This window comes from Petromyzon marinus, chromosome 26, assembly GCF_048934315.1.
Source record: "Petromyzon marinus isolate PM22_M1 ecotype Great Lakes invasive population chromosome 26, UKy_Petmar_22M1.pri1.0, whole genome shotgun sequence".
NCBI lineage: Eukaryota > Metazoa > Chordata > Hyperoartia > Petromyzontiformes > Petromyzontidae > Petromyzon > Petromyzon marinus.
The window spans coordinates 10,937,999-10,955,389 of NC_133692.1; the positions used below are offsets into that span (position 1 = coordinate 10,937,999).

Genomic DNA, 17,391 nt, shown 5'->3' on the forward strand with positions numbered 1-17,391 from the left:
TAATTACAACCAGCCTCATCAGGTGACAGACAGAATTGTGGCCAGAGCGTGAGAAAGAGGGGCATATCTTCTGAGACGTATTACTTGGCCAAGAATTAAATAACAAGACTAAGGAGCACGATCTCAGTGCACATTCGTCATCGAATGCCGTGTAAAACAACACGGAGTTGTTTGGAAACATCGGCTGGATTGGGCTGCAGGGGCTATGGACTCGTGCAGGAGTCACCCGCCGACGGATCACACGTCGTTGTTGCACAGGGAGTGAGCGTGAGCTCTGTGAACAGGGGGGCCGAATTACAAAGGGATCACCCGAGTTTTCTAAACACAACATTTAAATATTGCTCTTGGCAAATGTGTTTTTCGATGATTTTATATATATAAAAAAATTAACCATCAAACCTTCTTTTTTGCTTATAACTCTTCCTCCAAAACAAAGTTTTTGTTTTAGATGTTCCACTTTAAGGTTTCTTTCATTATATTTCTTAAGCGTGGAGAACGCGGTTCTCAAAAGTATCCAGTTGAAGCGCTCAAAAACGATTTTGTAAAAAAAAATAAACCATGCAGCGCAGCTGCTTTATCAGCCATGGCCACGATAGTGGCAGCCCTGGAGCTAAATAGTGATCACAGACAGTGCCCAGCGCAGCTTAGCCAACACCAGCAATTATAATTATAACATTAACTTATTAATTTATCTGTTTCATGGCGCCGTATATAATTGCAATTTATCATAACGATGCTCAATATATATTTTTTTAAATTCTGTTTTCTATTCTGAGTGCCCGCGAATTTCCATTACACGGTGGAAGCTTGCGCTGTTTTGTTCGCGGTATTGGTGGCACTGCTGGCTCCGTACGCAGCACTGCTGACGCTTTTGACCACCTGCTGCCTACTACTTACGGTCCCTTGCTAATGGCCGATAATTAATCATTGCCACTTTAATGATCACACACCAGCGTACGAGTCGCTGGGTAGAGGTGTAACGGTTATCAACCCACCTTTCCCCTCCTTTCCTCCCCCCACGATTAAAATTATTGTTACAGTTGAAGGTCGCGATTCAAATTCAGAATTCAAATACATACGTCAAACACGTGACGCAAAATGGCGATGTTTACAAGACATGTACGGTTGGCTTAAACATAAGTATTGCTTCACGAATTGACATATCTTGATGGCTCTTTGTGTTTGGGGGGGCTTGCAAATCACACAGGTGGTGGACGGAGAGAGGCCGTCCCCAGCGGCATCAACTAAACCGTCACAACCGAGGGTTTGCCGTGGAGCGCCGAGGTTGAGCGTGGCCTGGTGAGAAGCGGCGCAGCTGAATTTCGGGGTGGGGGGGGGGAGGGGGTGGGGAGTCCATCGGCAGAAAGCCGCAGAAAGCTGCGCGAGGCCGATTATGGAAAGGGAGGTGGGGGGGGGGGAGAAAAAAAGAGGAAATTAAACCTGGAGGAAGTGGTCGATGACGCCCACCCGGAGGCCGCTTCCTCCTGGCCGGCCAGTGTCCACCGCCCGGGGGCCAACGTCACTCGGGAGGCTGCAACTGCACTGCAGGGAGGCCTGGAAGGGGGGGGAGGGGGAGCGGGGATCGTGCGAGATGCATCTACGCATGCTGAACTTCTATCGCACCGTACGTAGCCGACCGTGCTAAGTCGGAGGTGCGGGGGAGCGGGGCAGGAATGGTGGCGGAAGCGATGATGGAAAGAGACGGCAGGAGCGTGGGCCAGCGCCAGGTTCCGGATGTCAGCTGGAGCTCTGAGAGCAGGGTGGGGATTCTGAACCGGGCCACCAAGTCCGCTCTTGCTTTTGTTTGGGTTATTCTGCGCCACCCATAAGTGGCGTTTCCCTTGTGCGGTGCGAAATACGTCGTGGAAATGATAAATCCCAGAGAAAGACTGACGCTCTTGAAACCAGGATAATGGTTTCTGGACAAATGTTACCCACAATCCACCAAGGACGCCTTTAATACCAGGGGTCAATTACAATTGTAATCGTCTCATTCGCAAATTAATTTGTAAACACGAGATAATTGTATTTTCAGCCAACAAAACTTCTGTAATTGCAATTACATTTTGACCTCAGGTTCTGGTTAGTGTTTTGTGCAATTTTGCTCCAGCGATTATGGAGGCCTCTGGTTTATGTTACCCACAATCCACCAGAACAGCTGATAATAACTGTTATACAATGTTTTGTTATCATACACTGAATGGGCTCCATGGTGTTCGTAAAGGGCTCGGTATTAACCTAACAGGTTATATGCTACTGATGAGACTTGGTGCACAAGTCCCACAAAGATGATGGTCTATTTATTTTCATGTTGGAAAACAAAACCTTGTTTTTATTTCGGGGACCCTCTGGTATAGTTTTTTAAATTATTATTAGGGTCATTCTTTACATTAGCCAGGCAATGGTGGCGTGCGTCTGTAAGCCACCACTGTCAAAGCGAGAGTTGATGATTCATACAAATGTCATGAACTTCTCTTACAAAGGGAGTCGAGATGCCATAACCCAGTCCAGCAAGTGGATGAATCTGTCTGTTTCCATCTGTACGGGGCGGAGGGCGGGGAATCAGGTTGCCCAGCGCGCATGCGTGGGAATCTCGCCGTTTGTTTTCTCCCACGTGTATAATGGAGTTTGGCCAAACATCCCAATTCAGGGCCACAGAGCTTGGGCAATTGTTGCCGTCACTTTTGGCTGCCTTTGCGCTTGTCTCCGATGTACCACGCCGCTGAACCCAAGGCAATCCATGCATGTTGCAAGCCTGCGACTAAAACAACTTGCGCGCTTTAATACGGATCAAACTGTACTTGAGGAGGTAATATCTTCAAGATATTTAAGTGACACATTCCGTTTGTTTTCCCCAAACAAAAAATTGCCGTACCGGTTTGCCTGCAGTGGGAGTTGAAACCTTTGACTTTGTGGAAAGCAACTCGATGACAAGTGCTGACCACACCATTTCCCCGCCTCATTGAAATCGACGCGACAGCAGCCGCACGGCGCGGCACGACTTTAGGACATTTCTGTGCCTACCACACCTTTCTCATCTTGCCCTGCGCGCCGTACAAGTCCGTTTCATCCGAGCTGGTGCGTCGATTCATGAGCCTCTTCAGCTTGGCCAGGAGCAACTGCTGGGCTCTGAGTGAGAGAAATGTGCCCGAGGCAGGAGCAAACAAGAGAAGCAGCGACGCCTTTATTTAAATTCAGATGAGAAGCGACCAAGACCATTTTTTGTTCTTGAATATCATGGGAATAATTCCAGATTCTCAATGCCACTTGTTGAGGTCTGCTCGCCACGGAAATGCTTCATGTACTTTGGCTAATCCTCCATTGAAGCACCACAGACTACAGTGGCTTACCAGCAAGAATAAAAAAAAACAAATCTCTTTTGGAATGGAGACCTGGATTATAAAATGTGTAAGGTACAAAGGAAAGTCATGATCAAACGAGATCCCAATAACAAACTTAAGGGTAACAACAAGGTGGCCAGGTGGCTTAGGTGTTAGATCGCTGAAGCTGGCATCACTTAATCCTCGGTTCAGAGCCTGGCAGCCACTCTTGACTAATGCGGCGTATCAAGAGTCGCGAATTGACCAGTCTTAGTCCGGTCACTGTTAACTGCACAAAAAAAAACCCCCATCGTATTAAAGTTGGGTTTGTACTTAATTTGGTGAAATTCTGGGTTTTTAGGAATTAAAAACATTGCATTGACTGCCACACAACGGAAATATCTCTGTGTAGTAGGGTGGTCTGTGCAAGTGTTTCTTTTTGATTTAAAGCTTTCGTGACTGCAGTAATTCATATGCTTAGCTCTTTTGGTAAAGTCACGTTGAAGGGAAACAACAAAATAATAAAATATATATAAAACAATAAAAAATTCTCACGACGTTTCGACCATATCACAAACGGTCGTCAGAATTTTTATTGTTTTATATATATATTATTATTTTGTTGTTTCCCTTCAACGTGACTTTACCGAAAGAGCTAAGAATAAGTGTTTCTTTTTTTACGTTGAATGGTGTCACATATATGAATGGAGTGCTCTTGCCAATAACGTCTGGTAATCCAACAGCATTTGGTGAACAAGCCTGATGCTTCTGATGAGAGCCAGAAGGTGAAAAGCGGTCCAGAGTTCAGTCCCTTCAACAAATACCCTGAATTCTCAATGGCAATGCATAATGGGGGTTTGTGAAGAGTGTGCAAGAGGTGATAGAAGCAGTTCTGTGATACAAACTTCTGCGGGAACATTGCTCCGCGCTGAGCGTTCCGAATTCATTATTTTACTCGTCGCCATCATGCCGACAAAGCACGAATCGCGAAAAATATGGAAAATAAAGTGTAAATTAAGGTAACAAATCAAAGTTCTACGCGCGAGTTAAACCGGACTAGAGACCGAAAACATTGGTGTTCATCCCGTCTGAAAAGTGAAGCCAGTAACTGATTAAAAACCTCTCTGGGAGGGAAAAGCTCTTTTTTAAGAACAACAAAACAATTATGGCGGAACCAATGATAGAGTGTCGAGCGTCTTTTTCTTTGCATTTTCGGTTGAATAGACAGTGCTTGTGCGCGTAAATGCACGTGGGCAATGCCAGCTGGTGTTCTCCCAGACTGCAGGAGGAAGGAGGGAGGGAGGGAGGAGGGAGGGAGGGAGCTGGGAGGGAGGGAGCTGTGAAGAGCAACAGTGCGAGGGAGATTGAAGATTTTCCCACGCCCGTCTTGGCAGGGAAGCAAACTCAGCTGCTGAAGCCACAACCACCTTCCTGAACTGCCCCTCTCACTCTCCCAAGTCTGTAAAAACTGACACCACATTCCTTTACAAATTTTACATCTGTAATCACATCTGACTCAATCAATGGGTGGTACCTAGCCAACACGGTGAGGTATTTATAGAAGACGTTTACAATAATACATTGGAAATAATGATACAAATGGCAGCCCTTTGTAAATCCACTCTTCAATGAAGGCCTATCTGGTAGCATCATTTGGACCACGCAAATGCTGTGAAACTCTCTTCCCATGAGGGTCGAGGAGGTGCTGTACTCGAGCTTGTGAAGAGAAAACGGTGCTGCAAAATATGGACGAATATCATCGTCCCTTCTGCATGGGATAGAGCGTTGCCCCCTCGCAAGCGTGGGGTTTTCCCTGGGTGATCCGATTTCCTCCCACAAGTATGAACACACTCATCATTAATTGGCTGAAAACACCTCCCTATATAGAGGCGTACACCGCTTGGGCAACTGCTGGCGCCGGACCACCATGTGGCTGCCCTTCCTGCATGTCTGCGTGTTGTCGCGTCTCTCTCTTGTCGAGATTGAAATCTTGATTTAAAGCTTTCGTGACTGCAGTGATTCATATTCTTGGTTCTTTCGGCAAAGTCACGTTGAGGGGAAACAATAAAATATATATAAAACAATATATAAAAAATATATAAAACAATATATATTTCATTATTTTATTGTTTCTCTTCAACGTGACTTTACCGAAAGAACCAAGAATATGAGATTGAAATCGTTGAAACTGCTATTTACGGGGATTGGTGTAGCTTGAGGAAGGGGTAAATTGTTTGTCACCAACGTTAGCCATGGCGTGGAACCAGGCTCAGGTTGCCACGTTTATAGCTCAGTGCATTATCTCCTGCACCACTGCTCACCACCAACAATTATAATAACAACAATGCCCGTTATTTACCCGGTAGAAATCCTCAATGACCCTCAATAATTTTTCAGCAGGCTCCTGCATTGGAAATGTATTGTCAATTCCATGCATGAGTGTTTGGCCTCGTGTCTAAACACACGCAACTCAGCTTTAAAGGCAATAATGCCAGCAGCTGTTGAGGCGAGCATTCGAACACAGCCACGATCACGCAAACCATTGCCCACTTTGACTCCCAACGCTGATTGTTGGTACCACACAGCATACGATCACTGAAAGCTGGTTTGACCGAGAGTAGTCTTGTGCACGCCCACTAATTAAACTGGTTAATCAGGAATGTAGTGCTCGGTGCACAATCCACCACATCGCTGCTCCCACGTACAAAGACAAAGACCCCTCCTCCCGTATAGCCTTAACAGAATGTAGGGGAGCAAGCGCTGTTCGCGAGCACCTATGAAGGCCGGAACGTTACACGAGGGGGGGTGGGCTGGCCAGCACCACGCCCGACCGCCTTTGTCTCCCCAGTGGCGACGTGTACGCACCGCGAGCCGACCTACCGCAGGAAGCTGGGCAGCGTGCCGGTCTCGCCGTCGCGCATTGTGTAGGGGTCGACGCGGGAGCAGCGCCACTCGGCGCGCCCCTCGTACAGCGTGTCGGTGACGTGCAGCACGTCCTCGCAGGCCGCGTGCATCGTGCAGCCCTCGGCCAGTCCGCACACGCTCGCGTTCACCAGCACGAAGAACGAGTCGCCCGACGTCACCGTGCCTCCCTCCAGCAGGGCCTGCAGCTTGCGGTGGCCTGCGCAACCCACACCCCCACCGCACCCCACAATTATAAACGCGGCCGCGTATGCACGGACGTTTAACAACGTTTAACAACAACAATACCTTGCTGATCTCGTCCAGGAGCACGAACCCATCACGCATACGTCTCGTACAATTCATTTTCATGCACGTTGTGTGAATGCGTCTATCACGAGGATGCGTTTCAGACAATTAACTGAACGATCATTGCATGCTACATGTATATGCAAAGCCAAAACCTCCCCTGTACAGCTTCGAACAGACTCTTGGGACAAGTGCTGTTATAGTGAGCAACTATGAAGGCTGGCACGGCACACGAGGGGATGGGTGGCCAGCGCCACGTCTCGCTGCCTGCCTTCGTCCCCACAGTGCTGACGTTTACACAGCCAGGTAGTTGTTGAAGGCTGAGTCTACCTAGGGGATGCCCAGGACCGGTTCAGACATCCGTCACAGATGTTGGCTGCGAGTGTGCACACAACTCGGGGTCTCTGCGTGCACTGTGCCAATGGCTACACTGCCGCTCCCCATGCAAACACAAACAGGTCAATGGGATTGAATGAGTGCAACTCTGCTATTTCTAACCCAAGTTTTCCGATTGCCTCGAGCTACCACAAAACTGAGATATGAGATTGCTGCTGCAGCAGCAAACTTGCGTAATGATTAACAGATAGCTAAAGTATATTTATAAACATCTTTTTTTCCTGTTACTGGAGAGGAAAAATATCGTGATGCGTTTTAAGTAACCAGTTAGTTTTTGACAAAAAGGCTTTTTGGGCGTGCAGGCTTAGTTTGCGAGCTACAAAACAATCAAAAAAAGGGCAAATTAGAAATTTTCCAAAAATGTACAGAACACCACCGCCGCCGCTGCATACGATCGCTCCAGAATCTTGTAAACTTGGGTCCGTATCACACCCCATTACGCCCGCGCCTAGGAAAGGATGGCCATGTGGCTCAGCCCGGGGAAAGCTGTGGCGTCATCCACACCGTCCATGTTGGTGCGCACGAAGAGCTGCACGAGCCCCTGGCAGTGCTGCAGGGCCCAGTGCGTCTCCTCCTTGGTGGAGTTCTCCAGGGACACCTTCTGGACCTCACCTTTCACCTTGCCTTCCAGCTGCATGGGCACAGACATCATCATCGTCGTCATCAGCCATCATCAATCCCAAGCCACCACCGGCACCCCCAACAGGCCCTACACTTTAATGGTGAGTGGGTTTTGTTTTTGTTGCATCCATATTCATCTCTTTGTTTCTCCGAGAACTTTCGCAGACACAAACAAAAAGATCGACAGGATTGCCTTTAAGAGACTTTGGATGGGGGTGGGGCGAGTGGTGCTTGCGAGCAGCTATTCGGGCCAAAGTGGTGCACGAGGGGGTGCTATGTATTTATGTAAAACTTCTTTTACACCCTACAAAGCCAACCGTGCTAATCGGAGGTGCAGCCCGCACCATGCCTGGCCAGCCTTGTTTCCCCGGTTTTAACGCTTACACACCACACCAGGCACTCACTTGAGTATCGCTCGATTCAAGGGTGGCTCTGTACCATAACACACACCAGCACTAAGGCAATTGGCCACTGAAATGCACAGTAGCAGCAGCAGCAGCGGCAGAAATTAATAGCAATAATAAGAATACACCATCAGCGCCGCTTCATTCGTGTTTGCGTAAGCGCATGCGTGGGTGCGCGACGCTCACGGCGAGCAGCTGGTAGCCGGGCTTGAGGCCGGCGCGCTCCGTGGAGGAGCCGGGACGCACGCTCCGCACGAACACGCCGCTCTCGTTGCCACCGATCACCGTGACGTCGTCGCGCAGCGAGACGGCGCTTAAGCTCGCCTGCAGCGTCGGCCGGACCGGCGCGGTCGGGACGCTCACCGAGAACGCGGACGGACGAAACGGCCTGCGGCGAGAACGACACGGATCCACCGCTCGTCCCCCCACCTCCACTTAGCATCACAGAGAACGGAGGGGCGAGTGCTGCTCACGGGCGCCCGCCGAGACGGACGTGGCGCGCCAAACTACAGGTGGTGTGGTCAGCGCCACACCCCAGCTACCCGTCTCTCCGCGGTGCTGATGTTTATGCACCACACTATGTACACATTTAAGGTTGAGTCGACCTGCGGGAGGCCCAGGACCGGTTCTGATATTCGTCACCGATGTTGGCTGCGAGTGTGCATAGAACTCGGGTCGGCGCGCACTGTGACAAACATCACACTGCCGCTCCCCATACAAACAGGTCAATGGGATTGAACGAGTGCAGTTCTGATATTTCTAACCAAGGTTTCTATGGCCTAGAGTGATGTGTAATCGGAGTTATCCTACGGGACAAGCAGTACAGGGTTATATACGATTTTCCACCGATATGCATGGCTGGGAATTGAACCCGGGTGGCAAACACTTGCAAGCACACACGCACGTGGGATGCTCACCTGGTTAGAGAAAAATAAACGGCCAATACAAAAAAACAATTGTTTCCCTGCTAAAATGTGTGTAGGTGATGCTAAGACAATGACAGGAATTCCATATCACCATGGCATAGGACAGAGTACCGACTCATTCCGTTGGCTTTGGGAGAGTTGATGTCCAAACGGGCTTAGGAATGGCAACCTTTACAATTACCAGTTAATCGCTCTGCCAAAGTAAATACGTGCATAAATTATACACAGAACATAGTTCTAAATTTGAAGCCTGGATTTTAAAAGTGGCAGCCAAAAGTGATTCAATTAGAGTCTCAAGGTTAGCGAGTCTCAAGGTTAGCGAGAATATAAAACCCCAACTTACGATTTTTCTTTTTCTTTCCTTTGATTTACCAGAGACGAACGTTCTTTACAATTGATGGCAGGGTCTCCACCTACATTTAACGCGTTGGCATTTGCCACCAATGTTACAGATCGTCACTTTTTGTTGGTGTCACAGAACCTCCTCCACCCGACACAGCCAAATAAACGTAATTGTCACGTGTTCATTTGCTTCAGCACACTGGTGTGCGTTGAAGAGCAATCCACAATTGGGTTTATAATTGTTATTTTTTTTGCGTGGAATACCCGCTGAGCAGTAGCAACGTTAGCCGCTTGTTGCAGGGATTCACGGGTTCGAATCCAGCGGCCGCTCTGATTAATACTGCCCGTGTACTAAGTGTAACAATACGGTGGACGTTAAAGATTCTGTGATGTCATTCACGGGAGAAGGCCATTGTGTGCCAGCGTCATGGACCCAAAATTGCAACGTTGGAAATATTACCCACAAATTGGGATTATACGTAACAACCGTCGTCCCCCTACTGCGAAAACAACAGGGCAGGACCCTCTTGACAAAAGAGTCACGAGATTCGGTGAGGATTTCCTGGGTAAAACAAGCAGAAAAAAATGCATGTACATTTAACGTCTTTCGCACTGTACGTAGCCAACTGTGCTAATTGGAGGTGCTGGGCGGTGGGGGGTGGAAGGAATGGTAGCGGAAGAGATAATGGCAGGAGATAGCCGGAGCGCAATTCAGCGGCTGGTTCAGGATTTCAGTTATAGCTTTTTAGCTTTGGCCACGATGACATCTTCACCTTCCCCGGTGCATACACCAACGTTGGGCCAAACCACTTGGCGGTGGTGGTGCTGGCGTGCTTCTGTGTCTGCGTGCCGGCGCCACGTGCCGGGCACCTGCCTGTTGTCAAGGTCAAGCTCCGCCAAGAGGCTCTCCATGTTCCCGAGCAGCGAGTCGCAGCCCGAGGAGGCGAGTGACGAGCGGCACGAGCTGCTTCCCGAGCGCTCCCCTGCGTCGCGACACGCGGAGCGAGAGAGAGAGGCGTCACGGTCGTACATCGGCTACTCGTCGTTGTCCTCAGCAAGAGGATTCCTCCATTCGCTCGTTTTAACGGAAGGCATCGACCACACTGTATGCAATTGCCCACCCCCGCTGCCGTAATCGCACCTATAAAACGAGGAATGGACGAGATCCACTCTGCTTGTGAACAAACAATTGAGTGTATAACAAATAAAAAAAATTGGATCTTTAATCTGCTGTTATTAATTCATACGAAAAGAAGACCGAAAGGCAAAGCCAGCAATTGCTCGCCCACACGCCGTTGCTGGCGGAAAGAGCCTCTGCGCTTCAGCGAGCTCGAGAAGGCTGCAGATCTCTCTCTCTCTCTCGACAGATTCTCCATTTCATCATTTCGTGCGACAATTCACGCGTTTCGACAACGCCTCCCTCGTGAAATGGCTACCGGACTGGACCCGCGATCCAGAGGTTGACGGTTATCGTGTCGTGGGATCCCCTGCCCCAATTGTCCCCGGGACTAAAGGTGTTTCACCACGGTCAGCCGGTCGACAGGGTTGTGGTTGGATGTGTGGGAGTACTCCCCTTCTCTTCCGGGATGTTTGGCCAGCATGGAAGAGTAGGCCAAGCTACTTTTATAGAGCCCTCCAGTGCAGGCCCTTCTGCCAGCAGCGGCATGAACAAGTCATTGCAGGGCTGCAACTTTACCTTACACGTTGCAAAATGCATAGAGTAAAACTGTACGCAAGTGATCAATTACGTAGATCAAGTGCTCGGTGAAGACGGGCTCTGCCCTCATGTTGTGTAACATTGTGAAAAATGACACGCAATCGCGTACACCATCTTATCTTAATTCATATTTACAGAGCGCTTTAGCTCAAGGCGCTCTGCATAGTTTTTTTATGAAGCGGTTACGACAGCAAAAGTGATCTAGATGGCAGAGGCTATGCGCAAGGGCCGAGGAATGAGCGACCATAACAGAGGGGAAATGGTGGGTCACGGAAGGGCAGGGGAGGGACGGAGTGGAGGGGTGGAGTGGTGAGGGGTGGGATGAGGAAGGGGATGGGAGGAGAGGTGAGGCTTGAAGAGAGGAATGGAAGAAGGTTAAGGAGGGGGGACTGCTTAATATACAGGGGCAGTGTTGAGTATATGGTGCAGTGTTGAGTCTATGGTGCAGTGCTGAGTCTATGGTGCAGTGCTGAGTCTATGGTGCAGTGCTGAGTCTATGGTGCAGTGTTGAGTTTATGGTGCAGTGCTGAGTCTATGGTGCAGTGTTGAGTCTATGGTGCAGTGCTGAGTCTATGGGCAGTGTTGAGTCTATGGTGCAGTGCTGAGTCTATGGTGCAGTGCTGAGTCTATGGTGCAGTGTTGAGGCTATGGTGCAGTGCTGAGTCTATGGTCCAGTGCTGAGTCTATGGGCAGTGTTGAGTCTATGGTGCAGTGCTGAGTCTATGGTGCAGTGCTGAGTCTATGGTGCAGTGCTGAGTCTATGGTGCAGTGCTGAGTCTATGGTCCAGTGCTGAGTCTATGGGCAGTGTTGAGTCTATGGTGCAGTGCTGAGTCTATGGTGCAGTGTTGAGTCTATGGTGCAGTGCTGAGTCTATGGTGCAGTGCTGAGTCTATGGTGCAGTGTTGAGTCTATGGTGCAGTGCTGAGTCTATGGGCAGTGTTGAGTCTATGGTGCAGTGCTGAGTCTATGGTGCAGTGCTGAGTCTATGGTGCAGTGTTGAGGCTATGGTGCAGTGCTGAGTCTATGGTCCAGTGCTGAGTCTATGGGCAGTGTTGAGTCTATGGTGCAGTGCTGAGTCTATGGTGCAGTGTTGAGTCTATGGTGCAGTGCTGAGTCTATGGTGCAGTGCTGAGTCTATGGTGCAGTGTTGAGTCTATGGTGCAGTGCTGAGTCTATGGTGCAGTGCTGAGTCTATGGTGCAGTGTTGAGTCTATGGTGCAGTGCTGAGTCTATGGTGCAGTGCTGAGTCTATGGTGCAGTGTTGAGGCTATGGTGCAGTGTTGAGGCTATGGTGCAGTGTTGAGTCTATGGTGCAGTGCTGAGTCTATGGTGCAGTGCTGAGTCTATGGTGCGGTGCTGAGTTTATGGTGCGGTGCTGAGTCTATGGTGCAGTGCTGAGTCTATGGTGCAGTGCTGAGTCTATGGTGCAGTGCTGAGTCTATGGTGCAGTGCTGAGTCTATGGTGCAGTGTTGAGGCTATGGTGCAGTGCTGAATCTATGGTGCAGTGCTGAATCTATGGTGCAGTGCTGAGGCTATGGTGCAGTGTGAGTCTATGGTGCAGTGTTGAGTCTATGGTGCAGTGCTGAGTCTATGGTGCAGTGCTGAGTCTATGGTGCAGTGCTGAGTCTATGGTGCAGTGTTGAGTTTATGGTGCAGTGCTGAGTCTATGGTGCAGTGTTGAGTCTATGGTGCAGTGCTGAGTCTATGGGCAGTGTTGAGTCTATGGTGCAGTGCTGAGTCTATGGTGCAGTGCTGAGTCTATGGTGCAGTGTTGAGGCTATGGTGCAGTGCTGAGTCTATGGTCCAGTGCTGAGTCTATGGGCAGTGTTGAGTCTATGGTGCAGTGCTGAGTCTATGGTGCAGTGCTGAGTCTATGGTGCAGTGCTGAGTCTATGGTGCAGTGCTGAGTCTATGGTCCAGTGCTGAGTCTATGGGCAGTGTTGAGTCTATGGTGCAGTGCTGAGTCTATGGTGCAGTGTTGAGTCTATGGTGCAGTGCTGAGTCTATGGTGCAGTGCTGAGTCTATGGTGCAGTGTTGAGTCTATGGTGCAGTGCTGAGTCTATGGGCAGTGTTGAGTCTATGGTGCAGTGCTGAGTCTATGGTGCAGTGCTGAGTCTATGGTGCAGTGTTGAGGCTATGGTGCAGTGCTGAGTCTATGGTCCAGTGCTGAGTCTATGGGCAGTGTTGAGTCTATGGTGCAGTGCTGAGTCTATGGTGCAGTGTTGAGTCTATGGTGCAGTGCTGAGTCTATGGTGCAGTGCTGAGTCTATGGTGCAGTGTTGAGTCTATGGTGCAGTGCTGAGTCTATGGTGCAGTGCTGAGTCTATGGTGCAGTGTTGAGTCTATGGTGCAGTGCTGAGTCTATGGTGCAGTGCTGAGTCTATGGTGCAGTGTTGAGGCTATGGTGCAGTGTTGAGGCTATGGTGCAGTGTTGAGTCTATGGTGCAGTGCTGAGTCTATGGTGCAGTGCTGAGTCTATGGTGCGGTGCTGAGTTTATGGTGCGGTGCTGAGTCTATGGTGCAGTGCTGAGTCTATGGTGCAGTGCTGAGTCTATGGTGCAGTGCTGAGTCTATGGTGCAGTGCTGAGTCTATGGTGCAGTGTTGAGGCTATGGTGCAGTGCTGAATCTATGGTGCAGTGCTGAATCTATGGTGCAGTGCTGAGGCTATGGTGCAGTGTGAGTCTATGGTGCAGTGCTGAGTCTATGGTGCAGTGCTGAGTCTATGGTGCAGTGTTGAGTCTATGGTGCAGTGCCGAGTCTATGGTGCAGTGCCGAGTCTATGGTGCAGTGTTGAGGCTATGGTGCAGTGTTGAGGCTATGGTGCAGTGTTGAGTCTATGGTGCAGTGTTGAGTCTATGGTGCAGTGCTGAGTCTATGGTGCAGTGTTGAGGCTATGGTGCAGTGTTGAGTCTATGGTGCAGTGTTGAGGCTATGGTGCAGTGTTGAGTCTATGGTGCAGTGCTGAGTCTATGGTGCGGTGCTGAGTCTATGGTGCGGTGCTGAGTTTATGGTGCGGTGCTGAGTCTATGGTGCAGTGCTGAGTCTATGGTGCAGTGCTGAGTCTATGGTGCAGTGCTGAGTCTATGGTGCAGTGCTGAGTCTATGGTGCAGTGTTGAGGCTATGGTGCAGTGAGAGTCTATGGTGCAGTGCTGAATCTATGGTGCAGTGCTGAGGCTATGGTGCAGTGTGAGTCTATGGTGCAGTGCTGAGTCTATGGTGCAGTGCTGAGTCTATGGTGCAGTGTTGAGTCTATGGTGCAGTGCCGAGTCTATGGTGCAGTGCCGAGTCTATGGTGCAGTGCTGAGTCTATGGTGCAGTGCTGAGTCTATGGTGCAGTGCTGAGTCTATGGTGCAGTGCTGAGTCTATGGTGCAGTGCTGAGTTTATGGTGCAGTGCTGAGTCTATGGGCAGTGCTGAGTCTATGGTGCAGTGTTGAGTCTATGGGGTAGTGCTGAGTCTATGGTGCAGTGTTGAGTCTATGGTGCAGTGCTGAGTCTATGGTGCAGTGTTGAGTCTATGGTGCAGTGCTGAGTCTATGGTGCAGTGCTGAGTCTATGGGCAGTGTTGAGTCTATGGTGCAGTGATGAGTCAATGGTGCAGTGCTGAGTCTATGGTGCAGTGCTGAGTCTATGGTGCAGTGTTGAGGCTATGGTGCAGTGTTGAGGCTATGGTGCAGTGTTGAGTCTATGGTGCAGTGCTGAGTCTATGGTGAAGTGCTGAGTCTATGGTGCGGTGCTGAGTTTATGGTGCGGTGTTGAGTCTATGGTGCAGTGCTGAGTCTATGGTGCAGTGCTGAGTCTATGGTGCAGTGTTGAGGCTATGGTGCAGTGTTGAGTCTATGGTGCAGTGTTGAGGCTATGGTGCAGTGTTGAGTCTATGGTGCAGTGTTGAGTCTATGGTGCAGTGCTGAGTCTATGGTGAAGTGCTGAGTCTATGGTGCGGTGCTGAGTTTATGGTGCGGTGTTGAGTCTATGGTGCAGTGCTGAATCTATGGTGCAGTGCTGAGTCTATGGTGCAGTGCTGAGTCTATGGTGCAGTGCTGAGTCTATGGTGCGGTGCTGAGTTTATGGTGCGGTGCTGAGTCTATGGTGCGGTGCTGAGTCTATGGTGCAGTGCTGAGTCTATGGTGCAGTGCTGAGTCTATGGTGCAGTGCTGAGTCTATGGTGCAGTGCTGAGTCTATGGTGCAGTGTTGAGGCTATGGTGCAGTGAGAGTCTATGGTGCAGTGCTGAATCTATGGTGCAGTGCTGAGGCTATGGTGCAGTGTGAGTCTATGGTGCAGTGCTGAGTCTATGGTGCAGTGCTGAGTCTATGGTGCAGTGTTGAGTCTATGGTGCAGTGCCGAGTCTATGGTGCAGTGCCGAGTCTATGGTGCAGTGCCGAGTCTATGGTGCAGTGCTGAGTCTATGGTGCAGTGCTGAGTCTATGGTGCAGTGCTGAGTCTATGGTGCAGTGCTGAGTCTATGGTGCAGTGTTGAGGCTATGGTGCAGTGTTGAGGCTATGGTGCAGTGTTGAGTCTATGGTGCAGTGTTGAGTCTATGGTGCAGTGTTGAGTCTATGGTGCAGTGCTGAGTCTATGGTGCAGTGTTGAGGCTATGGTGCAGTGTTGAGTCTATGGTGCAGTGTTGAGGCTATGGTGCAGTGTTGAGTCTATGGTGCAGTGCTGAGTCTATGGTGCAGTGCTGAGTCTATGGTGCGGTGCTGAGTTTATGGTGCGGTGCTGAGTCTATGGTGCAGTGCTGAGTCTATGGTGCAGTGCTGAGTCTATGGTGCAGTGCTGAGTCTATGGTGCAGTGCTGAGTCTATGGTGCAGTGTTGAGGCTATGGTGCAGTGAGAGTCTATGGTGCAGTGCTGAATCTATGGTGCAGTGCTGAGGCTATGGTGCAGTGTGAGTCTATGGTGCAGTGCTGAGTCTATGGTGCAGTGCTGAGTCTATGGTGCAGTGTTGAGTCTATGGTGCAATGCCGAGTCTATGGTGCAGTGCCGAGTCTATGGTGCAGTGTTGAGGCTATGGTGCAGTGTTGAGGCTATGGTGCAGTGTTGAGTCTATGGTGCAGTGTTGAGTCTATGGTGCAGTGCTGAGTCTATGGTGCAGTGTTGAGGCTATGGTGCAGTGTTGAGTCTATGGTGCAGTGTTGAGGCTATGGTGCAGTGTTGAGTCTATGGTGCAGTGCTGAGTCTATGGTGCGGTGCTGAGTCTATGGTGCGGTGCTGAGTTTATGGTGCGGTGCTGAGTCTATGGTGCAGTGCTGAGTCTATGGTGCAGTGCTGAGTCTATGGTGCAGTGCTGAGTCTATGGTGCAGTGCTGAGTCTATGGTGCAGTGTTGAGGCTATGGTGCAGTGAGAGTCTATGGTGCAGTGCTGAATCTATGGTGCAGTGCTGAGGCTATGGTGCAGTGTGAGTCTATGGTGCAGTGCTGAGTCTATGGTGCAGTGCTGAGTCTATGGTGCAGTCTTGAGTCTATGGTGCAGTGCCGAGTCTATGGTGCAGTGCCGAGTCTATGGTGCAGTGCTGAGTCTATGGTGCAGTGCTGAGTCTATGGTGCAGTGCTGAGTTTATGGTGCAGTGCTGAGTCTATGGGCAGTGCTGAGTCTATGGTGCAGTGTTGAGTCTATGGGGTAGTGCTGAGTCTATGGTGCAGTGTTGAGTCTATGGTGCAGTGCTGAGTCTATGGTGCAGTGTTGAGTCTATGGTGCAGTGCTGAGTCTATGGTGCAGTGCTGAGTCTATGGGCAGTGTTGAGTCTATGGTGCAGTGCTGAGTCAATGGTGCAGTGCTGAGTCTATGGTGCAGTGCTGAGTCTATGGTGCAGTGTTGAGGCTATGGTGCAGTGTTGAGGCTATGGTGCAGTGTTGAGTCTATGGTGCAGTGCTGAGTCTATGGTGAAGTGCTGAGTCTATGGTGCGGTGCTGAGTTTATGGTGCGGTGTTGAGACTATGGTGCAGTGCTGAGTCTATGGTGCAGTGCTGAGTCTATGGTGCAGTGTTGAGGCTATGGTGCAGTGTTGAGTCTATGGTGCAGTGTTGAGGCTATGGTGCAGTGTTCAGTCTATGGTGCAGTGTTGAGTCTATGGTGCAGTGCTGAGTCTATGGTGCAGTGCTGAGTCTATGGTGAAGTGCTGAGTCTATGGTGCGGTGCTGAGTTTATGGTGCGGTGTTGAGTCTATGGTGCAGTGCTGAGTCTATGGTGCAGTGCTGAGTCTATGGTGCAGTGCTGAGTCTATGGTGCAGTGCTGAGTCTATGGTGCGGTGCTGAGTTTATGGTGCGGTGCTGAGTCTATGGTGCGGTGCTGAGTCTATGGTGCAGTGCTGAGTCTATGGTGCAGTGCTGAGTCTATGGTGCAGTGCTGAGTCTATGGTGCAGTGCTGAGTCTATGGTGCAGTGTTGAGGCTATGGTGCAGTGAGAGTCTATGGTGCAGTGCTGAATCTATGGTGCAGTGCTGAGGC

The 17,391-nt window shown here is 50.1% G+C and overlaps 1 protein-coding gene across 6 annotated transcripts in view; it reads right to left on the bottom strand.

The window, feature by feature from the left end:
- The window catches only part of CARD11 (caspase recruitment domain family member 11), an 86,773-nt gene that overhangs the window by 23,037 nt on the left and 46,345 nt on the right, over positions 1 to 17,391 (bottom strand). For all 6 annotated transcript variants that reach the window (XM_032961294.2, XM_032961293.2, XM_032961296.2 and 3 more), the window contains 6 exons: positions 10,094 to 10,202; positions 8,138 to 8,339; positions 7,431 to 7,557; positions 6,201 to 6,441; positions 3,030 to 3,129; positions 1,441 to 1,554 (listed from right to left, as the gene is read on the bottom strand). In XM_032961294.2, coding sequence (XP_032817185.2) covers positions 1,441 to 1,554; positions 3,030 to 3,129; positions 6,201 to 6,441; positions 7,431 to 7,557; positions 8,138 to 8,339; positions 10,094 to 10,202 — 893 coding nt within the window. The remainder of the gene's footprint in view (positions 1 to 1,440; positions 1,555 to 3,029; positions 3,130 to 6,200; positions 6,442 to 7,430; positions 7,558 to 8,137; positions 8,340 to 10,093; positions 10,203 to 17,391) is intronic.